General features: G+C 34.5%; 3 protein-coding genes across 3 annotated transcripts; all 3 read right to left on the bottom strand.

The window, feature by feature from the left end:
- Nucleotides 1-6,101: 6,101 nt before the first annotated feature.
- Nucleotides 6,102-7,229, bottom strand: LOC105171453 (putative calcium-binding protein CML18). The gene has a single exon (XM_011092578.3). It carries the CDS (start codon nucleotides 6,850-6,852, stop codon nucleotides 6,241-6,243), a length of 612 nt encoding a protein of 203 aa, XP_011090880.1. The 5' UTR covers nucleotides 6,853-7,229; the 3' UTR covers nucleotides 6,102-6,240.
- Nucleotides 7,230-8,189: 960 nt separating this feature from the next.
- EDA10 (SEC7-like guanine nucleotide exchange family protein) lies at nucleotides 8,190-18,192 on the bottom strand. The gene is made up of 11 exons (XM_011092565.3): nucleotides 16,671-18,192; nucleotides 14,857-15,174; nucleotides 14,337-14,682; nucleotides 13,819-14,241; nucleotides 13,431-13,720; nucleotides 12,807-13,080; nucleotides 11,184-11,683; nucleotides 10,744-11,065; nucleotides 10,269-10,629; nucleotides 9,431-10,116; nucleotides 8,190-9,081 (listed from the first exon to the last, which is right to left on the bottom strand). The coding sequence occupies exons 1-11, from the start codon at nucleotides 17,873-17,875 to the stop codon at nucleotides 8,467-8,469; spliced, it is 5,340 nt and encodes a 1,779-aa protein (XP_011090867.1). The 5' UTR covers nucleotides 17,876-18,192; the 3' UTR covers nucleotides 8,190-8,466.
- A 2,343-nt stretch (nucleotides 18,193-20,535) lies between these two features.
- On the bottom strand, nucleotides 20,536-24,378 carry LBD18 (LOB domain-containing protein 18). Its single transcript, XM_011096267.3, has 2 exons — nucleotides 23,748-24,378; nucleotides 20,536-21,211 (listed from the first exon to the last, which is right to left on the bottom strand). The coding sequence occupies exons 1-2, from the start codon at nucleotides 24,126-24,128 to the stop codon at nucleotides 20,834-20,836; spliced, it is 759 nt and encodes a 252-aa protein (XP_011094569.2). The 5' UTR covers nucleotides 24,129-24,378; the 3' UTR covers nucleotides 20,536-20,833.
- Nucleotides 24,379-26,389: the final 2,011 nt, after the last annotated feature.

The raw sequence follows: 26,389 nt of genomic DNA, 5'->3' as shown, positions 1-26,389 counted from the left end.
ATAAACATTAGCTAGAATATATATATATATATATACATATTTCCTTCATTTTAGTACAAAACTAGTATATAGTATTTATCCATGAATTACAAAACCAAAAAAAAAAAACTTGCATCTTATTTTATATTTACAGTACTGCAAATAGAGAAAAACCTTAAAATATAATTAAGGAGTCAAATTAATAATAATTATAGTTAGTAATATGTGGTTTGGGGTGTTGGTATGTTGATTAACTATGTGTAATGCAAATTAATGATGATGATATGATAGCGCAAGTACGTAGTTGACAACAACGATGATTTGAGAGCGCGTTTGTCCTTATCAGAGCAGGCAAACGGACGGTACCCTTGTCAACGACGCCACGCTATTCATATGTAATTGTCTATTCCTTGCAACTCTGTCTATCAAATCAAATTCCGTCTCTCAATAGTTATCCATATATTACAAATATATATAATTACATAAATTAAATCAAATTATATGTATGTATTATTTTGCGACTCTGATTCGTCAGTACTACACTGTTTTCACGTTAATTTCTTTTTATATATAACCATTAAGAAAAAATTAATTTCTGTATATCGATAATTGGTCAACTAATGAGTCATTTGCACGGATTACTGAAAATGCACCCTTCTTCTTGTTCATCAAACACACATCTACACAAGGTTAATTGCAATCTTTGTGATGTATATACACGAGAGGGTTTCACTATTTTTATCTCGTTAAAAGTTAATTTGACATTTTAATTTATAAATATATCAATTTCTACAAATTGAAGATTGTTAGGTGGAATTTTAAAAAATTTGCTGAATTTCTATGATCATATCGCATGAGGGTATAAAATTGAAAAATTATTCAAAATTTTTGCGAAAATGAATAAATTGATAGATTAAATTATAAAATTAACTTTTCAAAGGACCAAAACTATTATGCCTCTATTAATATTTTTCTAATGAATTTTTCAGAACAATATATCTTTTGCTTAAAAATATATGAACATAATAATAAAACAATTCAAGTTTCGTTTCAAGATAACACGATATAATATATATATATATATATATATACATACATAATATCCAAAGAACCCCAAGTGTAGACATTATTAGTTTCATGTCATGAATTTACTTTGTGGCGGCAAATTAAGATTCGAATGTTGTGAAACTTTTTGAAGTGGGGTCTTCATCAGGTAAGACATATATATATATATATATATATATATAGCACTCTTCCTTTTAGGTATACATATAAATAAAAGAAGAAATTAACATTGGAAGTAATTAATAATTATTTAATTAAAAGCAAGTTTGGAGCTTGTGCGACAAGCTTAATGGTAATGCTTATCTTAATCAACTTTTAAACTATTAATCTAATAATGGAATCCAACCTTCCCACCCACTAAACAATTCACTTAAGCTAGCTAATCTACGGCTGGGAATATGGACCACTTCAAACTACACTATTGCTTTCATGTGGGCGTGGAATCTGTCACAGTGTTGCATGTTCGTCCCAGAAATTTTATCCTACGATTCTTCTACCTGCACCCAACTTCGATTTATGTAACAATTTCATTCAAATTCAACATCAAGAATTTGATGGGACAATCCCTATTACAATCAAACCTAGCTATAAATTCTAATTTCAAGAAATTTTTACTCTACATGTACACAAGCGTACTAATACGTATAAAATCATTAATAGACGTGTTGAATCATTATCGATCAATTTTTCTTATAATCAGACGGAGGTAGTGAATGATTATGAGTGAAACAATGAGATTTGTATAAATATTAGGCATACAATAATACTAACCCACGTTCAAACTTTTTCTTGGAAGAAGGTTTTGGATTGATGTGGCTTGAAATTTGATGCACCCCATTTGGTTATCCCTTTGGGGAAGACCAATCCCTAGGGTTCCAAGTTGGGATTAATTAATGCAATTTTTTAGGGCTAAACAACAGCCGACCAAAATTGAGGCGAGCACGTGATGGATGGTGATCGGTTTGGAATCGTTTTCCCCCACCTCCACCTGCTAACTTCTTCATCATCATCATCATATATGACCTAATTAATGTTGTCTACCTTGTCCTTCACTTGTATTATATATTGTCGTCAACGCTTTCTTTCTTCATGGATTGGGTGATCTAGCGCTTTTATATATATATACACATCTCTCACAATATTCTCCCTTCCACTAAAAATCATAAATTAACTATTAATTCATACATACCCTAAAAGAGATTTTAAATAATTAATTTAATTTTAATAACAGTTCATAATTCTTACACACAAACACATAAGTACTAGCTACCTAGTTATCATAACTTCATATGTATAATTAATGTGTGAGAATCTATTAATTATTCCTTGTACAAATTAATATCTCCTGTACACTAAAATTAATCATTAGTAATCGCAACCTAAAAACATTTTAAGAGAATATAAATAATTAATAAGTTTTAATTTATATTAGATTATATATATAGATATATATAATTTAACAGTTCATGAGTACAAACTTTATATTTATCATGTACGTGAACATTTTTCTTAAATATTTTGTTTTTTTCTTGATGAGCTTTCTTCTCTAACTTTTCTACACGTCTCGACATAGTTTACTCCAACAAATAAGTTAAAACGCTTTACGAAACTCGCTACAAATAACCATACATTGGAGCAAAAATTCGAATCAGATAACCTAAATTAATTATTTGAGTTGGAAAATTAATAAAGCAAGATTCCCACCTATATGGATGCGCTTACGTATAATTATACTTAAATTCTTCAGCTAATATTATTAATTAAACCTTATTCTACAATTCCAAGATTACTTGTGTTAGAATCAGGAATTAATTAATTAGTTAAATTCTCAGATTACGTTTTCTAAGTAAATAATTAATAATATACATATATATATATATATAGTAACTTTTCCAACATAGTTGATGAGATAGAGATATGTATGAAGAGTTTGATCTGCAGCTGTACTTGTGAACCCAAAGTAATAATATTCTTTGAAATGCATGCTTTTATTTTTCTCTCAGACATTCTTAAAGTTATCATCAACTTGGCATGAGAAATCTTTATGTCTTGTAAAGTAGTGAGTTTGAAAGGGCACGACAACAAATCATATGACTCATAAAATATAATTCCAAACCCCCCCAATGCTTTTATTACACTAAAGAAAACAATATGATTGCAACAACATGATCATTACAACATACATTATATACATTTACAGTACTACCATATATTAATTAATTTATTATTATTTAAATAAAATTGAACCCGTAAATAAGATCGTACGTAATATTTAAAATAATTTACATCTTTTACTATAAATGAATATTGCATCTTATATTATATTTCATGTATATGTATACGTGTTTTTTTTTAGATATAGATGACGTGAATTTTATAGAAGAAATCTTTTTTGGGTAAGATTATATAGAAAGAAACATGAAGATTCATGCTATATTTGGCTAAATTATGTTGGGAGGGAGTTGTTAGTAATTAATTAAAAATTAATGATTCGTAGGAGTGATTTATTATTAATTAGAGAGAGATTAATATTTCATTCCGTACGTCGATAGACATAAATTGTTTGAAGGAAATAGAAAAAAATTAATTAATAATTAAAGGTGAAAAAGAGGATTAGGGATTTGGGAGTTGTCCCGACATAAGCTGTGCTGAGATAACGACTTTGATGTTGTCGTGTGATAATTAAAACACAACACCCCCTGATTCTGATGCTGCCTGAACTTGTACTTTTCATATTCGTTTTTTTTTTTTTTCCTAAAAAAAAAAGAGAGAGAGAAATATTTAAGGGGGTGTTTGGAAAAGTTTTAAGCTAACTTACCTTAATATATATATTGTAATCAAAGTCATATTTTTTATTAAAATGTTTCCAAACAATAATATCCAACTTTAATTATGATGAGTGGCACTGTAGCTGGAAACAGCGCCACCAAACATCTCTGCAGATTTTTCTTGTCTGTTAATTAATTAAATCAACCATTTAATACCATACAATTATATTAAAAAATATTCCTGATAAAATATAACTTATTACATCATTTAATATATATATATAAACTAAATACTGACTGAGTATACATTAATAGTTTTAAATTAAATAAAAAGATCAATACATAAATAAAAACCTAATATAAAAGTAGATAATGAGACTTGGTTTAAAACTAATACTATGTATGTGCTTACATTGTAATGACACTCACACAGTACATTTGGGATTTGCATCCGTCTAACAAATAGGTCCCTCAATTAGTCAAAATTTACTGAATGTTTTTTATATTAATGAAAATTGATATTTATCGTTAATTGAGTTATTAATGACTTATTGCAGGTCACAATTTTTTTTACTTTTACTACTCTTATAATGGTGAAAACATACCTCCTCACATGCATTAGTGTGTGAAGATGTGTAAGGATAATTTGATCATAAAAGATTTATTTCATCTGCAATAATTCAGTAATAAATCAATCGAAAATAAATATAAATTTTTTATCCGATAAATTTTGGCTAACGGATGGACTTATATGTTAGATGGAAGCAAACTTTCGATGTATTAGATTTAATTTTTTTAAACTATAGAAGATTTACGTGTAGTTACATCAACTTTTAGAAGAAGAGAATGTAATTATCCCACATATATATATATATATATATAGAGAGAGAGAAGGGAATAAAATTATAAAACCACAAGTAAGAGAATCTTTACACTTATTTTGGAATTTTTAAGGAATCCATTTTATTTTGATGATGTTATTTTAGATTAATTATACTAATATAAAAAATAAATTCCATAATCTTATTATATACATGCAACTTTTAGAAATATTGGGCTTTAGTATTTAATATGAGAAGTGACTTGGCAAACAAGGCCCAACACGGCCCAATATGTAATCTCCCCCTAAAAATGTGATCAAGTATAGAAAAGCCCAAAGAAGTTTGGGCGTACTTTCCAACTTCAATCCAAGCCCAATATAGGCCCAACCCAATACTGTGGGACTTGTTAAATATTTTAGGGTTATTACATTTAGATTTCCTCTAAAAAATGCGATACTAGACTTTCTCAATATTTTTTTTGAAATTGCACTTATACCCCTCTAAAAATTCACTATTCACACCTAACTTATTTTTATTAGGATTTGGGCGAAAAAAATATACTAACTTTAACTAAACAAATTGCATTTGATTTTACCCTTCATTTAATATTTTCATGTAACAATTTTGTACTTGCAAAGGAAAAAAGTAATGATGGTAACCTCATTCCATAAATATATATTACATTTATCCCTTTATAAGTACAAAAATATACATGGGAATGTTCCATAGGGCAAAATTAAAATTTTATACAATATTTTTTTTTGGCTTACGCCAACATTTTCTATCTAAACCCTGGAATGGGGATCAGGTATAAATCGAAAATCTTTTGTGGGTATAAATGAAATTTCAAAATTTTTAAAAAATATGTAACTTAACATTTTTAAAAGAGGTGTGAAAGTAATTAACACATAATTTTAACCTACTTTTTGTTTTTTTATAATAGAATATATAAGTGGATGATTCTTTGAATCCCTTGTGCGTAGTTTGGATTCTTTAAAGAAATTTGATTTTCCCAAGAAACAGACAGAAATCTTGGAAGCAAATGCTTGTTGTCGTTTTGTAACATGGAAAAACAAAAAATTGACAAGAAACGTCGTAAATCGATGCAAGTCGAATATAGGATATTTGGGTGATGATTGGAGAAATGAGTTATTGTATATCTCACAACAACCATGATTATTTATGATATATAATATATTTATTCTCATCATTTTATGTGACAATACGTGAAAAATGTGTTCTTACCACTTTGGAGACTGCAAATTCAAATGGAACCAAACTAAGGATTTCATGTCTGCAAACTTATTTAGACCTGGAAAATGTCAAGGATGGATGCATCCAACTAACATTGGTCCCCATGTATTTATTTAAATTGTCGTGAAGACGTCAACTCATAGGTTGGCTGAGTGGTGTTTGTTGAGGCAACGGGGCTTGATCAAAGTATCACAAACAGATGGGTAATTATGCATTTTCGGCAACTATTAATTTCATAAAGAACGAATAAGTACCATGAAACCACAGTTTAGCATTCTTCCACAACTGCTTGCTAATCAACACATAAGCAAAAAGATTTATACACTTAAAGCTGAAACGCCCCAGAACTAAACCTACCAATATCCACCATTCATCATACACTTAAACTCCTCGAAGCTCACAAATCCATCACCATCCCTATCCACCCCTCTGATCATCTTCCTACACTCTTTAATACTGCACTTCCCACATCCAAGTCTCTCAAGAACACTTTTCAATTCCTTAGCAGAAATCAAGCCATTGTTATCAGCATCAAACACCCGGAAAGCTTCCATGATCTCACTCTCCCTGCAAATCCCGTTTGCTGCATCTTGATTCTGATCAGTTCCCATAGCAATCAAGAACTCATCCATGTCAACAAAGCCATCACCATCAAAGTCCATTTCCCTCACTATTCCTTCAGCTTCCTCTTGAGCATTTGCCTTCTCATGGCCGATGCTCAGCAGCACTTGTTTCAGCTCTAAAGGGGATAGCTTGCCATCACCATTAGTGTCAATGAGCTTGAAAACGTGTTTCAATTGGCTAAAGGCCTCCATGGATGAGGTCAACCAGCTTAAGTCATGAGCAGAAGCTAGTTTCTTGGTTTTCCTTCTCTTCCAGCTTCTGAAGAAGCTGAGTTTTTCAAGCAGCTGCTCGCTTGCTTGCTTGAATTGTGAGCTCAAGCATAGTTTTACAGAGTTTAACATGATATTGGGGGGGAGGGGATGATGGTTGATATAAGTCAAGAAATGAGAGTTGAAAGAAGACTTTTTAAGGATAAGAGAACAGGGAGTGATGATTAGGGGGGTTTGGACTAAAATAGTTAAGCATGTGATGGAATTTGCATGTAGCTTTTGCACTTTTGACAAATTCAAGTACTCAGCCCAGCTAATAATTTTAGAGAAATGGGGTCCTACAGAAGAGAAGGTGCCTCATTTTCTCCGATGAGAAACGTTTATCACTTACAGAAGTTGAGTGGCAAAGGAAGGCATAAGCAGTAACTCTCATACTGAACCTCTGAGTAGCCCACCAGAGTACCTACCAATAATGCCTTGTTCCCTGATTGACCAGTTGACATCAAACTTTTTGTTTAGCTTAAGTAATAAAAACATCTATATCTTCACAATTTTGTTCAAACTTGAACCCGAGATCTCGACTTCAGTAGTTTGAACTATGACCTTATTGGTTTTTAGCATTAACGGAGAATCTAAGAATCAGAGGAAAAACTATATACTCAGGATATCCTTTTCTCAAGCAACTATATACATCCAAGTACTCTTTTGATTCATAGAAACATTGCAATTGAATACAACAAAAAACAAGCAAATTGGCGAAAGCCCTTTCCTATTTTTGGACAGCCCTCATTCTTCTTGATTCGAAATGACAAACATAATGCTTTGCAGCTCCAAAGCAGTTGAACTTTTCACCTTAATCAGCTAAGTCATGTAGGAATTTTTTCCTATTTTTGGACAGACCTCATTCGTCTTGTTTCGAAACAACAAACATAATGCTTTGCAGCTCCAAAGATTCGAAATAACAAACATACTCAGCGAGATTGCCGGCAATTTATTATGATTTTTAGGTTTATGTTGTTTTCGGGTTCCCGATGGTCTGATTTCCGCAAGTCAAGGAGCAATCATTCATTTGCAATTGTATTCCAGCAGGATCATGGTCGTGTTTTTTTAATCCATTGTCAGACCAAGAATATGTTCTCTCCCTATAACTCGGTCCCTTTCTGAATAACTTCTGCACTTTATCGTTTTCACACTCAGCAACTCTGGAACAAGTTTCGACTTTAAATGGTGTCCAAGACGTAACTTATCCCTCAAAACACAGGATACAGGTATAACAATAAAGTTTAACCACATTGAAGATAATGCACAAATTGCTGATGCTTTCACTCACAGATCAGCATTATTCTCAAGTTCTATCAATCACGAAAAGGACACCTACCAAAGCAATTACTTGCCTCGCCTGCAGGTCAAGATCCGGAAAAATATATTGTAGATAAACTAGCCTGCAAGAAGAAAATGAATCAACAAAATGGTAGCAAGTCCAAGTATATTGCTGAATCAACAATTTTTTTCTGGTACAAAACTGTTCTAACATTCAAAAGCACATTCCAAACATACAACATGGACTGGCCATTCTAAATGCAAAATCCTGAGTAAACTACTATAGGTTTCTAAAGCACTGGGCAATAGAACCATCACCGACTACCCCAACACTATAAGCCTATACTTCTGCAGAAATTGTAAAGAAAATTTTGAAGAAACTCAACAAATATTATCATACATCTCAATTAACGTGTAGGTCAGAGATCAACATGACCGTAGCAAAACTGGACCTACTGATGAGTTGAGCATATCACTTAGGGCTACTTGAACCTCATTTGACCCATGCTCACAACTTATCAAGGTCGAAAGCAAGGGCAAGAAGCAAGACAAGTTCTTCTCAAACGAAGAATCTCCTAAGCTACATATAGCCTGTAGAGTTGCAACAATAAGAGGTGCTCGTGCAGCCAATTCTCTCCGTCTTCCAGAACCTACAGGTATCATCCAGTGGGGCCGCCCATCAACAGATGAGGAGTCAGGAATCTGCCCTGTGTATGCAACATCAATGTAGAATTGCAACACCTCTTGGCAAAGGTTGACAAGGTAAGACTCTACTTCCGACTCATCATAACTAGGAGGTCTATCAAGTACAAGATTCTGTAGTAATGTAAGACAAATTTGATAAGATTCATTCTCAAGGCGAAGGAGAGGCGGATCCTGCATTTGCGTCATGGACCCAAGTTCTTGTAGCTTTGGACGTAGTGCTGAATCACTATTTATCTTGTGAGCGTGAAATGCCACAGCTCGCACTGCATCGAAGAGGATAACAGTGTTCTTCACTGATAATTGAGCTCGATACATGCTATAGATCTCCATTACAGCCTGCACATTCCATGTAAGAGCCATTTTAGATGTTTCCATATATAACCTATAAACACACAAAAGGAAGAGAAATTTGAAATCCTGATTCAGGTCTAGCATGCACTTATTGTTCAAGAGGTAGTTTTCACAAGTTCAACTTCTAAGAACACAAGGGAAAAAAACTATCACCATTTCCATGACATTAGTTTTCTATCCCTTAACATGGACGGTGTTGTCCCGATAAGACATTGGCAGGCACATTAGGAGCATATTGTCAAGCAACAAAAGAAATTCTGCAATCACTAGTCAGAAGAAGAACAAAAGAAGAGCAAAAAGGTTTGCAATAAAACTTCTGAAGTATGTTACTCACCTGTATTAGTAAAAGCTGAATGGCAGCTCGGCACTTGACATCAGATATAGCAGCATACAGGCGATGTCGCCTCAAGTTATTATCTGAATCATCATTGGAGGTTATTGTCTCAGCAGATTCATCATGATTATTTCCGTTCATATCTTCTTCCTGGGCCCAGATTTGACCATCTTCATCGAGTACAAAGGAAAAATCAGGAAGCGTTTCCTTGGCTGCTTCTCTGAGGGATGAAACCACCTCAAACCACTTGTCTTCAGGAAATAACTCCCCAGCATTGCTCATCAAGCGAACAAAAGCAGCAATACCAATACCAGCAAGGCTTTGGTGAGGACGTTTGATAAAACTAACCAATAGCATCAGCACTTTCCTCAGAAGGGGATTGACAGTGTCATAGAAATTAACAAAAAGATCGACAACTAGTTGTAGAGCCAACGTGCATGTCTCATACAGCCATGCATCTTCATCAAGTTCCTCAATGTCACCATTAGGTACACGCCTTGGGGAGTTGTCGGATGGATCAACAGCGCGTCGAGCATCATCAAAGATTCTAAACAGGACAGATTCAAACACCTTTTCCCACAAGGCTAACGAAAAATGTTGGCCGTAGTTGCGTAAAGTATCAAAGAGCAGTTGTAGGGCACTCTTCCTAATTTCAGGCCTTGGATCAAAGCTCAGTTCCGACAAACCTGGTGATACAGAAAGAGAGAGTGCATGTTACTCCATCAAGCTTGAATTTAAGTTTCATATATGTAGAGGAAGAGAAGCTAACAATATAAATGAAGCATAAAAAATTGATCAATTCCTGGAAAGAATACCCAAGAAAAGTTGTTTTTTTTACCTGCCAACAAAGGAAACCATAAATAGAGATGGTCCACCTTTTCTGTGGGTTCCCCATTGTCAACTTTTATTTCTTTTCCTTTCTGAGGTGAAGATGGAGAAACCTTTTCAGAAGTTTCCTTGCCCAGATCTCCTTCAGCAAGTTTCGAAGCACAAAACTTTAAGAAACCAATTGCATTAAGACTTATTTCTTTGTTGAATCTAGTATTGGTGAATGCAATAAGACAATTCACGCAGTCAGTGAAAGTGGTAGTTTCAGTTTCGGTGATGTATGGGAAATAATCACGCACAATCTTCTCAATTATTTCGAAGGCCAGGAGGACAATATTCTTATGGTCGTCATAAGCAGCTGTCGTGAAGACCTGCGATTGTGAATCAGAAGAGAAAATGTAAAATAAAAGAACTGCAAAACTGAATGCATCAATAAAAAACTTATCATGGACAATCAAACATTTATTCAGGGTAGAGTTCATTACCATGAACATGCTCTTCCATCCAGACTTAATGTTATTCACACGAGATAACACCATCTGAGAAACACACCTGATAATCAATTCTCTGATTTCAACAGCACTACTCTTGCGCATCACTATTACAAAAGGCTTCATAAACTCATTCTGAAAGTTATAATTAGCCAACTCTTCTCTCTCCAAGAATTTCATTGATAACTGGCGTAAAGAGTCCATTGCAAATATTGCAATTGACAGGTTTTCTGAACAGCCAATGGTGGCGAAAAAATCAGAGAGTACTTGCCAAATTTTTGACCAGACAAGCCTAATGCGGTTCATGTTGTAGTGCCTGTTCAGAGGGAACAAATAAAGTTACTCCAATGACCAGCAAAGAGGAAAGGTAAAAGTTAAATATGGACTGTTACCAACAAAAAATAATTAAAGCGCAAGGGGTATCAGTAACGTACGCAATCTCAACTATCTTTGTAAGGCTGAAAACCCGTGGATCAGATGTAGATCGCAGTTCATCCATTGATACCTTGCAAAGAGCCTTGACAAAATCAATTATTGCCTCACTGTTTAGCTTTTGGCTCCGTATGAATATGCGGTTTACTTCACCAACTTGTTCCAACATGTTTAGGTTAGAGACCAAGTTATTCATCTGTTCAGATGTAATTCCAGCAGCCACATTACCGCCGATTCCAGCACTATCATATGAACCCCGCCTCACAGCAGAAGCTGCATTGTGAATCTTCCCATGTCCTTTCTTTCTTAGGACAGGAAGAATATTTGACCTGGCTTGTTTAGAATTATCCAATTCATTCTGAGGAAGTGCAAAGAAAGTGGCATCGGGTGGAGCACCTTCACCCAGGAGATGCAAATGTTCAAACCGTGAAAGACATGTTAAAATATGTTCCCAGGCATCCTGTAAATAATTCCCTTCCTCATCTGCTATGGCGACTATAGCCTGTTGACACAAGTAAAATGATGGACCAGAGTTATTCATAGCTCCCAAAATGCTGAAATAAATTTTTCTGTCATTTCCTTCAGTTTCAACCACGGCAATCACCAGCCACTTAGCTATTAGGATCGTCACATTTTTCTCACACAATTTTAATAGGCAGCTGATCCAAGACTCTTTTCATGAAATGAATATTAATAAGCTCACAACCACAAAGTCAATGACAGAAAAAGGCAAAAGTATCAAATTCAATACAAAGAAAAAAATGAATGTTGAAATAGAAAAATAAATGCAAGATATGGTGATTAGAGAACTCCAATAAAAACATACGCAAATGTGTCGTAACAAAAAGGAGAAAGAATGGATTTGGAGGAACCCAAAGAGGCTTGGTTCAATAAGGTAATCAAGAAGATTGCCTTCTTTATGTCTATGTCCACCTAGACAGGAACCAAGGAAAGGAACAAAGCATATCAAGAGGGAAAATGGACCAGTGAGGAATAAGCTATTATAACTATTAAAGCTGAAAGAGCCCTCTCAAAACTCATTCTATAGAGAACTTGTCCTCAGTCAATTAACTGAATTTATTTAAAAAAAAATTAAATTCATATTTGGCATGTCTCTATAGTACTTTGTATTTTTCAAGTCCTCCTATAGCTAATATTTAAATAAAAAATTGAGCTAAAAACTTTTTCAAATAAAGATGAGGCATGTTGGTGTGGATGGTGGAATACCACATCCACTGAACCAGTCAAAGATAGGTAATACACTACTTGAACCACAGAATAGAGATCCAAAAATGAACACAAAGGAGAGCATTTTACTCAATGACCAAAAAAGACCAGGAATTTTGGGCTGTCTTGAGCAAGATGTAGTTATGCACCTCAAGAAGGGGAGGGCTTTAAGTATATTTAATTTCTATGGCATTAGAGGGTTAGCCAATCTCTAGGCGCATGCATGCAGTACATTTTGAATACCGGAGTTCTCCATTGGAATTAGAAAAAAAAAAAAAAAAAAAGTGGAATTGGAAATTTTATGACACCCATCCGCATCACGATGAAGCTACTAATCTTCATTTAGACCATTACTGGCTTAATCGTGCAAGGTAAGCACATAAGCAGTGAAGACCTACCTTGATTGCATCAATGTTTTTCTGTTTAATATCTGCAGGTGAGTGGAGTGAAGTAAATTTTGCTAATGATGTCACAAAAGCATCTCGATGAGTTTTCATTGACATTGCTGCAGTAACATGGATTGCACTGCGAAAGCCTTCCAAACATAGGGCTATTACAACTTCATCATCACTTTGGTCAAGAGGAACACTGAAGGCGGCCAGCATCGGAGCCCAACATGCCTCAACCATGAATCTGAGAATCACCACATCTGTAGCAGGATAATAAATTGACCTACAATTTGCATTCATGTTGACCATCAAAAGGAAAGCCAGATTTTTAATCTAGTATGATAAAAACACCAATCTTCAAAAGAACAAGAAAAAGCTTTTCTTAAGTCCAGCTGTTCTTTGCTTCACAGTCCATCATACTGTAACCTATGCCTACTTTACTTTACTCAAGTATATTGCATTTGTTATGAATATAACATTAGAGATTTTATTACAAGGTACGCCTCCTAAAGATAATTAGAGAACATGGTAGAAAAAGGAAGACATGCTAGAAAATAAGGCATAAAACATGCTCATCGCCAGCAGAAGGTCCAATCTTAGCCTATGATAAAAATGATGCATAGTTAATCTTACTCTGACTTGCGAGCTTTTTCTTTGAACTGTTCCTGCATGTGTCTCATGAGGTCATCTCCGGTCTCCATACTGTCGTACCCTCGCTTACGAATCACAATGTTCAGTATACTATCTAAACCCAAAACTCTATTCGAGTTCACGGACTGCTTCTGTTGGATGGACAGATTATCATCTTTCATTTTAATCTCACTTCTTGATATCCGTTCAAACAATGACCTCAAGTACTCCTCTGGTAGATCTTTTCCATCATCAATCCCGCGATTGTTCCTTATAAAATCTTCTGCTGACATCTGGATAACAAATGAACATTTAAGGGATGGAACATAGATCAAACAACTGCCACAAAAGTTCCCTGAACCATCATTGTGTTAAAAGTTTACAGATATACCTTGTTCTTGACCATAGGGTTATGAGCATCAGTGTTCAGCATTATAACAGAGTAGGCAAGCACATAGGCCGTGTCAGCACTTGTAAAGGCCTTTGGGTTACATTTGCAGTACCTTTCAGCGAACTTTTCCATGATACGATCGATCTTCTGTGCCTCACCAGGCAGTCTAAAGCCCTGAAGGAAGACCCTGATCGCCTCGTCAAACTCCATGCCTTGGAAATCAAAGGAATCCACATAAGCATGCATCACTTTCAACGATAGTTCTTCCCTTTCACCCAAATAGTCACCAATCAGAGTTTTATTTAAACCAGATGCATTTTTAAGGAAAGCTGCTATCTCTTCCGCCGAGTTCCCGACCTTATTTGCATTTATGAGGAACTCGATACCTTTCTTGGGTTTCCGGTTGAAAAGAGAGATACCTTCCTGCCATATATATTAGATATGAGATCCCATCACTGATCCAATGTAGGGCTAAGAGTAAGAAGACAGTATGAACACATTAATCAAACAAATTCAACCTGAAGTTCAAGCTTATAGGCACGCCGCTGCTCCAGCATTGAAACATCAGAAACTTCACTGGAGGCTTCAGAGTGAGTATCTGATCCTGCAACTGTGTCATCTTCATTGCCATTTACCAAAGTTGGAGTTTCAGAATCAGAACTATTGTCAGCAGCATCAAATTTCTTCAAGGGGTGAGAATCTGGAATTCTCAATTGTTTGTTCATCCAGTCACCCATGCACTTTAAGATAGCAACCAAGCATTTCATAGCCTCTAGCTTCATGGCAACATCCTGTGGAGGCTGAAGCGTAGTTGGAACACCAGGTGGGACCCCCTGAGCAGTTTTAAGTAGTCCATTGACCATCCTGGAATATTAGAACAAAATGAACAGAGAGACGACACTTAGATTGCATAAACTACCTAGACGCTACTGTATGTTGCATACTGCAAATAAGTGAGATAATGGTCTAAAAAGCATCAATTCTAAAACACTATTGAGTCATAGATGCATAAAAATAACAAATGGACCGAAACCTCACCGCTCAAATATGTTTGAAGCATTAACATCACAGTCATAGTTAAGGAATATGTCCACCAAGATCTGTGAATCAACACACAGCTTCTCCAGAAACCGAAGGACTGTCATCTTCTGCTGAAAATTTGGTTGTGCAACATTTTCTAATACTCGGAGGACTATCATAGGGAAAAATACTCCAATTTCCGCTTTTAGTCCCGCTCTAAATCGTGATACCAGACTTATAAATATTGAGCAAGAAAGCTGGAAAACAATCATAAGGGTTGAAGCACTGTTCTTCAACAGTGACAGACACAAGTACTGCTTTATAGCATCCAAGAATCTGTTCAAGGAGAAAAACAGAGTCAGACTGATAAGCGCTAATTGTACATAAGCAGTCAAATTGGAAGTCCATTCCGAAAAGAAAAAAAGTGAAGGGTGAAAGAGTGTTCATATAATACCGAAAGACAAAATGATATATCCACAAGGTGTCGAAACAGCAGAAGATGCAGATCAACTACATAAGCGCAATGTAGATCCCACCAATAATGCACCTTAATCCTCACAATTTGGTATTTTCACAGAGGTTGCACATAGGGATTTACCAATAAACAGGCAAACACAGTGTCTTAAAACACTGGAGATAAAATAATCAATTAAAACCAGTAACAGAACAATGAAACTGAATAATTGGGAAACCAACCCAGGAAGATTAATGCAAGAAACTAATAGAATGGATAAATATGTTTATTGGAAATATATCTGGTAAAAAGCGTCATAGATGGTTACCAATGAAATTTTGATGGATAGATCTCGATTAAGCTTCAATTGTTAGAGAATTTTGCAGCATTTTTTCTAAAAACTTAGAAGTGAATCTCCTAGTTTTGAGTCTTTCCACTTGATAGAGACATTCCACCAACTTATCTCGGCTTCATAGCCTTCTATCCATTATGAACGCCATCTGTCGTCTTATATTAGTTGTTTGATGATTTAAGTTCTCCATAAGAGAGCAATGTTATTGCTAATTGAAGACTAGTCATGAACTTCTCTTTATAAGTGCCCAATTAGATCAAGACCATGATGCGCATCATCCAAGGAACATTATCATGGCACAGTATGCCTATCACTCCAGATGTCGAACTAAAAATCTCATCCGATGGACAATGAGTTAGTATAGTCTATTGTACAGTGAGAGCCAGGGAAAAATCTTCTGTTATCAGAAACAAGCAAAAATCTTGCTAGGAACATGCTTCAGGTCACATTCTTTTTGCTAACATATGCGAATCACAAAGTTCTTAAGATCTGAGTTGATTCACATGATCTACAAGTTCTAAAAGCACAATATGGAACATGCAGCTTGCTGTTTCAAGGCATATGTGCATGGCAGAGGTCACAACAGTTTAATGAATCCCAAATCAAAAGTTCTACATTCTCAGCAACCATATTAGCATTCTCTCCAAGAAACCTTATCAAACAGCAAGTCCAGGAAGTTAGTGAAGAAACGATGAGACTATGCTAGCAATAAATAGCATGGTTGCTTAAATTTTCATTCATTTTCAAAAGAGCAATTGAGGCATATAGAACTTATAGTCTTACTATCTAAAACTGTTGCATAGTACTCTTCACACTTATATCATTTATGGCAATTTTCTTGACGCATAATACCAAAAGAACCACAACTCACAGCATCCCTAATGTGCCACAGGCAATTCAGCAATTTATGCATTCACAACAACCCCCATAACCATACCATAAAAAATAAGTTTCAAAATCCGTAGATTGAACGGCAAAAATTATTGAAGAAGAATTTGAGCTAAACTAATGTTGCAAATCCAATACCTTTCACTAGTCCTAAATATTGCCCCCGCATTCTCCAAGAGAATCTTGAGCAACTCCAGCGCCACGATCTTCCCCTTCATTGCCTGAGGATCTGCTGCGGCATCCTTGGGTGGAGTCTTCATTGAGAGCTTACACAAAGCCCGAAAAACCAAAAAAGCATCACGTTTCAACTTATTTCCAATCTGAACCTCCAAATCATCATCCCTTTCCACCTCTCCATCCGCCAACTCACCTTTCCTTCCTTCTAATGCCGTCTTATACATGCTGATCTCCCAGTACTTTGCATCGAGCATATCCTTATCTGTTGAGTCCAATAAATCTGCTGGATTCGTGCCCTCGACTGTTGAGGTCTTAGTCTCGAATGCCCCGTCATGCGCCCCAACCCCTGATCCCACACCACCAGTGGGCGTACTGGGGCTAAAAACTCCATCGATATCCTGCATTATCCTAGTAATAAAACCCTGAACAAACATTGTCATGGAACCATCCACATCCGCCTTCTCCACTGGTTCCATCAGCTCTGCCACTACAATAGGCTGCAATGGCACGGTGGACGAATCAGCCTCCATTCTCCGGAACACGATAACTAACATCTGAACCAACGACGCTTTTGCAGTGGTCTGATTCACCATATTCTTACTACTCAGGTAAATATCGTAACAAGTCTTCACCACTTGCAACAAACAATCACCGTGTATTCGCAGCGACACTGAAGTAACGGCGGATAGAAGCGCCTTGATCACCAACAACTCCATATTTTCATCCCCCAAATCGTGGCATTTGCATGAGGAATCAATCAATTTGGAGAGCAATTTCGCTTCCGGACCTCCGCTTGGGTCCGCTTCACCATGTAAATATCCATGTGCAATCAATTTCTGCACTGCATCAAGAGCAGGCTCAGCGACTTTGATGTAGTTTGAAGAGAGAGCATTGATAAGAGGACTGAGAATGATATCGGAATCGGACAGGGAGAGATCAAGGAGAACGCCGGGATGGGATGACCCGTCAAGATCAGACTGGGCGGAGGGTGAGCCAGGGGGTGAAGCAGGGGTAGGGTTTTGGTTAGGTGAATTGAGGTGTTCGATAACGGATTTGCACTCAGCGGCGAGTTTGGAATGCTTGCGCCAGGACGCGTTCTTGATGATCTTATCGAACGCCGGGATTAGAACTTGGGTTAAGCGGGAATCGGCTTCCGAAGAAGCCATTCCCGAAGTTAGAAAATGGGGAGAGGGGGGTTGAATCTAAATTTCAACGGACGCGGTGGAGGCAGGGCAACTTCGGTCGTTCCAATGTGGGGTCCTCGGCGGCGGAGTGGTGGCGACTGCGGCGGATCTAGAGGAAAGAGAGAAGCGAGGAGGAGAGGAGCATCTGATCTGGAAGTGGATCGCGGAGGGGGGAGGGATCTGATGCGGAGTGTAAAAGAATTACGACCGTTGAAATGACGGGAAGGCCCTCGGATGGGATGCTACACAACTCTTGACGATGATGATGATGATGATGGTGATGGAGTAACATTTAAGACTGTGTGTGTAAATTATGAATCTATGATCCCAAATCTGCTCCTAATTCGTTTATTAATTAATTAATCCTGATTATCTTTTTAGTTTTTCCAGATAATAGAGTGGAAGAACTGTAATTTAATAGGCATTAAGTTTTGGTAGGAGGTCAAATTACGTGAAATTTTTGTCCTCACTTGTGTTGACTGGTCAATAGAGTTGAATATGGTCTGGGCTCTTCTCGTTTTTTCTTTGTTTTTAGCCCAAATTGCATTGGGCGTTTTGGGCTGAATAAATACCCATACCAAATAAAATGGGTCTTCCGTACTTCTTTTCTCCCGATCATATACTAATAACGAGATCATGTGGGAGTCTAGTGAGACTTGAACTCATAATTTCAAAGTACGACAGCTCCACTAAATTACGACATTATTGGCATAAATTATCCCTAATTCTAAAAATTTCTTTATTTAAAAAGACAAAATAATCTGTTCGTCTCAACAAACTCTAATACCAGAAAACATATATAATACATCAATCAACAGTGTTCATAATTATGTGGTGGTGTTTTTTTTCCTCTTAGAAAGCAAATCATCATCTATATAAACCATAAATGTCCTACCATTTATTTCTATTAATTTGTTTAACTGGTTTTTTTTTATTTATTTTATGCTGAAATCAGCATTTAGGAAATAGCTATTTAATGTTATAAGAAAATAAAAACGCAGAAACCGTATTCTCAAAGAATTATCCAAAAAGAGGTATAATAATACAATTACGTAGTGATTCTGAATTAAAGATTTTCTTTGTTATTTGGATGTATTTACATATTAAAAAGAAAAATAATCCCCGTAGATGAAGTCATCCTAATTTTGGGAGAATCCAATGGGAGTAACATGTTTTAGGAATAATATTCATCCGGGAAGCATCAAATTTTAGGGAGAATTAATATAAATTACTCGTTTTAATTTGTTTAAACGCAATTAACAAACAAAGCAAATTCATATTTTAGTGTAATTATAATCAAAATTAGTGTGCGACTTCATTCACAAATTAAGTTAGAAATTGACGAATATATGATATTTATATCATGACATGTCTTAGAATAAATTAATTAAGATTGTTCGAGTTTTTATAAATTTGAAGCTAAATGAAATTTTCACGAAACTAATTATAGCTCAAATCGGGCTCGATCAAACCTAAACCAATCATATGGCAAGTGCAATATATTTATCGTGTGATTAGTGTATAGTTCAGGATAATAACCAATCACATAGCAAGTTTGATACACTTGCTTTATAATTAATTTGGTTCGACCAAACCTGATTCGGATAAAAAAATTTCATATATATATACATATAAGAAAGTGAAAATTAAATTATGAAAAATATAATACCTGTATATGTCGAAGGTAAAATTAATTATAATTAATATAATAAGCCAATTATTAAAACACACACACATAGTTAAATATACACACTATTTAATTAAGACTAAATTCTTAATATCCACCCAATTTAATTGGTTATTTTCCTTATAATTAAACACATGCACGGTAGAAAAAGTAATTAACTTTATATATATAATTCCTTCATATATTAAATCTGAATAATTAGACAGCAAAAAGGACATTTAAATCAAGGAAAATTTTCCTATTTTACAATCTCAGTCACTAAAATTATGCAACAAATGAACACACCCTTTCAAGTATATATAAAATCATCAATTAAACCAGTGCAATTTTTTTAAAAGTTACCTCGATAGTTCTAAATCAATTGATATATTATTACAACAATATTTAGTACGCAATACATTGATGTTTCTAAATCTACATATAAATTTAAAGTAAACAAAAGAGATCCAACATACTAATATTAAAAGTAAACTAAATACCTACTATAATGTTTGGATTAGTTTTCTGAGTGTTTTGTTGTATTTTATGGAGATAGAGAAAGAAAACAAAGATAAATAAGTGTGTGTTAGAAATAGTATGTATGTTTGGATTTGTTTTTTAAGATAATTTAAAATAAGTATTGTATGTTTAATGTTGTGTTTTGGGAGACAAAAATTACTATTCATTATCAAATCATAATCAAATCATGTCTTTTTTATATATATTTATGTATATGTATGTATTTATGCTAAAACAGTTTAAAACACCTAGATAAAGTGTTTATTAATAATGGCAAACATTGAGTAAGTTTTGACTCGTTCGGAAATAACTTGAAAATGAAACATAGTGTATATTTTTATGACTCGGATTCACAACTTCACCATTCAAGCAAGAGATTATCGATAATTTAAATCACTGCTGTTAAAAAGTTCAAAAATAAAAAACAACTCATTATATATACTATACCGCACCATAATTAATCAAATTAAAGCAAGCGACTATATTAATAAGATTTGAATTTCATTAGCGAAATTCAAAAGAGTGCCATAGACAAAAGATCTAATAACGATAATGAAAACTGAGATCGATTTACCGACCACGGAAAATTACTTTTTAATACTGTGCAAAAGCCAAAAAAAAAAAAAAGAAAAGAGAGAGAGAAATTGGAAAAATCCAATTTCCTGCTGAATAAGTACTTCTACGCAACTTCTGCTACTTAATTAATCACCTGATCTTCATCATCATCACCATCACTTTGATCAGTTTCCTATTCTTCAATGAGAGTGCGGTGGCAAAACTGAAGCTTGATTTCTGCATGTTACTGTAGGAGGTGCATGCCTGTTCAGAAGCTCTCTGGCCAGTTCTTGGAGATCGCCGCCCCCAACGACACCGCCGCTGATGGCGGTGGTTGAGAACTGAGGGGGGATGAGGTGCTGGCGCTGATGGAGAGTCCATGAGGGTTGCGCCACTGTGTCGAATATTGCTGACAAGTCGTACGTTGCTGGCATTGCCTGCAAGTCTGAGATGGATTGGAGCGGCGGTGCCAGCAGCGGCTGCGGCTGGTGCTGCGGCGTTGCTGGTGGCGGAGTTGGAAGCTCCAGAGCCGCGAGGTGGGCTTGTAAGTAGGAGAGTTCTGTTTGCAGATTCACCACCTGCGAAATATGCAACAAATAACACTAAAAGTACGGGAGTTGTAATAATAATTGTGTATGGAAAAAAAGAATTAAGAAGGTCGGAATTTAGGGTTCTTTAATCAATTTGGACTAGGGTTTCATCAAGAAACGAGAAAACGTCTAATAATACTAGAAATAGTTGAATTGTAATGAATGGAACAAATGTAATATTGCTCATAAAATTATGTCCAGATATCTGAATTCAATTTTCTATTACAAATCATATTGTATTTTCTACTATTTACTTAATATATACACAACAATACATATATAAAATACAACCATTTATTTTATTTAAAAAAAATTATAAATATAGTATGTAAATATCAAACGCAATAAAAGTATAAAAAAAAAAATCAATCCAACGAAATTCGATTTTTCTAGAGGTTATCTTAAAATCAAATAAAAGAATTAATGATTTGGAAGAAATTGTCTGCAAGTTTGAAATTGGGGAGTAACTTGTCTAAAGAAGCAAATCGGGTTGATAAGGACTAGTTGTTCATAGTCTTGGCTTCTGGTGAAAGCAACTGAAGGGGGAGATTCAGACAGAATTTGCTGTAAAGATTATTTGGAATACCATGATAGATCTGATCTAATCATCGGTTATTATTATAAATAACGTTGGGATTTGACTAAGTATATTCAGGTAAGTAACGGGAACCAAAACCCAAAAATATGTCAATATTCATGATTAAAATTTAAATACTTGTTTTCGTGATTCCATTTTTTTTATTTAAAAAATATAGAATAAATCTGAATCTTTTATTATAAATTAACGTTTCATATAATATATATAGGCAAAATTACATTTTCGGTTCAGTAATTATAGGTCATTATCATATTTTATTCTATTTACACTTTTAGTAATTTTCTTTGACAAATTTAATTCTAAACATCTTACATTCGGTCTTTTTTTTTTGTCAAAACTTAATCGTATGTTCATAATTTTGGTGCTAACAACCTATAGTTCAAAAAAGAAGAAAAAAAAAATTCTATTCAAATATGAAGGGACTAAAATTGTCAACACAGAACTAATTAATTTTGATAGAAAATGACCAAATGTGAGCATTGAGAACTAAATTCGTTTAAAAAAAAAAAAGAGCTACATGTGTAAATTTAGTAAATTATAAGACCAAAAGTGCTAACAATCTATGGTTACTGGACTAAAAATATAATTTGACTATACAATATATATATATATATATTATACTTTTAAATATATAAAATTTATATTTTTTGTATGTTTAAAAAAATAAAAAAAATAATGCAACATAATTTGTAATAAAATCTTTTTACTAATACGTATCCTTAGATATACCCATTCCTAAATACATACAGGGATATACGTACTATGAGTGTTATAACAAATACATAAAATTTTAATTAAAAAATATATAAATTTGGACATGAAAAAACAAGAAATGAAAAAGAAACTAATTAAATATGATAAGATAGAATTGGAACAATAGGACCAAAAGACCTGCAACTTTTTGAACCCATTCCAATTTCTCTCTCGCGTTGCATATAGAAATGAGCGACCAATTCCTTAATAACAGCAAAATTTTAAGAATTTTTGAAAGCAGGCACAGAAGCACACACAGACACGGACACAGTCTATATATATATATATTTTGAGGAGGAAACTCCGATCAAGCACATCATCATAAGTTAATGAGTCAGAATCAGGTTTCTTGATTTCAGTAAACCATATAACTGTTCCCCCAAATTACAACACATCTCATGCTCCACCTCCACCCTTAATTCCCCATTGTCTTTTCAAATAGTACGTACTACTCTTCTTCATTTTTATTGTTCAAATTAATTAAAAAATTATTAAGTCAAAATATATTTTTTAATTATTAATAAGAGAAATATTAATTAACAGTTCGAAAATGTTCGTTTTGTCAAAACTCGCTGAGTCATGAATAGTATTTTTGTAATACTAATAAAAAAACAAGAAAATGAAAATTTGATGGAACTTAAAGCAAAAAGTATGCCAACTACTCAAAACTGAGTAAGAATTCTATCTGAAAAGAGATAAGAACAGATCCCAATTCAGTATTCTTTGGAGCTTCCGATGTTTTGTTACTTAGAATACTGACAAGAAATCTGGTTCAGATCAGGAAAACAGTTTTTTTTTTTTTTTTTTAAATGTTAATAAGAACTGAAAAGGAATGTTTTCGACTTTTGGACCAGGGATTTGAGCATGCATGTTGATCAATCAGATAGGCTCAAAAACTTTGAGGAATATTTTTGAGTTGTAAGAAAGTTGAGAAACTCATGAGATGGGAAGAGGATTAATTTATAAAAGATGAAGCAAACAGAGAATTAGCTTTAGTACACCAACTCTGAAAAGACAGATCTTTAAGGATTCATGGTATGTGGACAAGAATGTCCAAATCCCACTTGTATTCAGAAAACTTTTAAGTTGTATCACACTTCAAAATACATTGTCAGTTATCAAACAGTGTGTGTATGTGTGTGAGGTTTGAATTAATACATATATATTAATTACCTGCTGTTGAAGAGCAAATATGTGAGCCACACAGCCGTAGATGGGGTCTCTGAGGCGGGACTGAGCCTCGTAACAAATGGTGACCACCGCGTCGAGCCGCTTCTGGACCGGGATGTGGTGGAGGAGTTTCGACACATTGCTGGCTCCAAACACCTTGTGCACTGCCGCGAAATGCGCCGCACCTTGCTCCGAGTCGAAATACGGCGCGAATATGCAGCCAGCCACACACTTCCTCCTCAAGAACTTGCATGCTCCACATGGCCCCCCACCACCTCCTCCACCACCGCCACCGCCACCGCCACCACCACCACCGCTCCCACTGCTGCTTCCTCCACCTCCGGCCGCCGTGCTGCTGCCACCCACTTTAGCAGTAGTACTCATAATCCTATATATATATATGTATATCCACAATCCGAATTCTATAACTGCTGATCAAGGGGAGTGATCATGAACAGAGAGAAAACTACATAATAATAAGGGTTTTCTTGAAAAGGGCTTGTGCTGTAGAGAGAGAGCAGTAGCGGAAAATAAAGAGAGAAGAATTATAGAGAATAAAAAGTAATTTATCTTTTTAAATATTTCTGGGCTTTAGGGTTTGGTGGTATTTGTTGTTTTTCTTGGGGGGGTGGGGGGGTGGGTTTTTAAACACAAAATGAAGACTTTGAAGCCACGCGATGAAGCAAACCCCATTAGTTGCTTGCGTGAAGCAAACATGCGATAAGCCACCTGCCTTAAAATTTATCTCGTGAATTTAGCCCAACAAAACCCATGTTTCGGTCTCTCCTTTTTTTATTTTCTTCTCGATCACTTTGTCTTTTCAGACACACAAATGTATATGTATATATGTATGTACATACAAATTCAGTGAGAGTAGTGGGTTAGAGACAAAAGCAGAGTTTCTAGACTGTATGATTTTGGCCTTACTGCGTGTTTTAAGCTGCGTGGAGGCCAAAAAATGCCATCTTCCATTTCACTTTCTGATGCTCATGGAAAGCCCTTGCTTTACCTCATCATTATTCCCTTTGTTTATACTAATCGAAAGTACATTATTGCCCCACAATCCCATATTTTTCTTAGAAGGGAAAAACAAATTTATTAAGACAGAATCGTAAAAACAGTTGTCATATTCATTGAAAATTCTAGCTAAAAATTGGTTTTCTCAAACTTCAACCAATTATATAATTACAATCACACTTATTATATGACTACGTACGTATTGTATTGTTCAAAATAATATATATATATATACATAGGTTTGTTAGATTTCATTAATCATTTATGCTTATACTCAATGTATGATTGATCCATGGTAGGTTTAAATTTGTCTAGTCTATTTATGTAGATTCGATTCAATGAATTGGTTAATTTGCGGCATATATATAATTATATAAGATACATGGGAGGTTAAGATAAATTAGAAAAACATACTCAAATAAGTAATTGATGTGAAATGTTTAATGAGGTCCTAATTATCATTAACAACTTTTTAGCCATTTTCAGTTTGTAAACTTGGAAATTATGCAAGTTTTACCAACTTATTAGCAAATATTGGAATTATTAATTAATGGAGATAGGAAAATATAGTGACCATTCATTAATTTGTCATTTCGTATGATTTAGATTAACCAGCTATATTTTTAATATCACTATCAAGTAAACAATAAATAAATAAAAATATTATAGCATGCATGCTAATATTCTCTTTCTCGAACTTTACTTAAGTGGAAAGTATTTGGAATACCGATTATAATAATTACATGCACATTATATATTTTAAAATGGACAAATTTCTTAATTTGTTTATTAATTGAGTGATTATTGATTAATTGCACGATAAAATTGGAATTACATATAATCACTAATAATTGTTTAGAAGTTTATATAAAATACGGCTATATATATATGTGTGTGTGTGTGTGTGATTATGTAAAAATGAAATTTCACAAATGTTTTTTTTAGCATTATATTTAATATATACATATATATAACCATGTTTAGAAATGGGAAATTAATATTTCATGCTTTTAAGAGCACCGACGAATAAATAGGATCCGTACATTGGAGAAATACTGCGATATTTAAGTAGTTATTGCTTGGTGTCTAGTTCTAACGTCCAATGAGATCCGGTCAAAGTTGCAGAATTCTCGACCAATAAATATTGTGGTGGTCTATGACGTCAAGGTTTTTGATTAAGAATAGTGGATATGTCAGAGAAAAGTCGGGATTTTGTAACTGATTAGTGTGGATATCTTTTATGTTCACGCACAGTCTGTAAAGTCAAAAAGCTGATATATTTCTTGGGTACACAGGAAAGTGCGGTAACCAGATTCACGTAATTTCTTTTGTTATGTTCGTAATCCACAGTCGACAGCAATACATTCTCCTTGTATACCGGAAAAAAGTTAGATTCATATAATATCGAGAAAAAGTTAGATACACGTAATCAGATTCGTGCGATTACCTTTGATGCTTGTAATCTCTAGCCATATTTATTGAATTAATGAATAATAATTATATGTATATATTCATTGGATAAAATTTGACAAGCCTAAATTTTATTTTGAGTTTTTAGTTGCGTGATCACGTAAGTTCTATACATATTATATACACGCATAATTACTTGGTGGTTAAGTAATTAATTT

Source organism: Sesamum indicum, linkage group LG1, assembly GCF_026168435.1.
Source record: "Sesamum indicum cultivar Baizhima isolate 11 linkage group LG1, ASM2616843v1, whole genome shotgun sequence".
In the NCBI taxonomy this organism is placed as follows: domain Eukaryota; kingdom Viridiplantae; phylum Streptophyta; class Magnoliopsida; order Lamiales; family Pedaliaceae; genus Sesamum; species Sesamum indicum.
The sequence above is the reverse complement of the archived record's forward strand: the minus strand, read 5'-3'. Positions and strand labels throughout refer to the sequence as shown.

What these genes read in the sequence shown, in the direction of transcription:
- LOC105171453 (XM_011092578.3), bottom strand. Translation starts at nt 6,852, where the DNA reads ATGTTAAACTCTGTAAAACTATGCTTGAGCTCACAATTCAAGCAAGCA.
- EDA10 (XM_011092565.3), bottom strand. Translation starts at nt 17,875, where the DNA reads ATGGCTTCTTCGGAAGCCGATTCCCGCTTAACCCAAGTTCTAATCCCG. An exon ending in AAAACATTGATGCAATCAAG is followed by an intron (nt 11,684 to 12,806) that starts GTAGGTCTTCAC and finishes TTGTGTCAACAG; the next exon opens with GCTATAGTCGCCATAGCAGA. An exon ending in GATGGAAGAGCATGTTCATG is followed by an intron (nt 10,630 to 10,743) that starts GTAATGAACTCT and finishes TCACAATCGCAG; the next exon opens with GTCTTCACGACAGCTGCTTA.
- LBD18 (XM_011096267.3), bottom strand. Translation starts at nt 24,128, where the DNA reads ATGAGTACTACTGCTAAAGTGGGTGGCAGCAGCACGGCGGCCGGAGGT. An exon ending in TATTTGCTCTTCAACAGCAG is followed by an intron (nt 21,212 to 23,747) that starts GTAATTAATATA and finishes CATATTTCGCAG; the next exon opens with GTGGTGAATCTGCAAACAGA.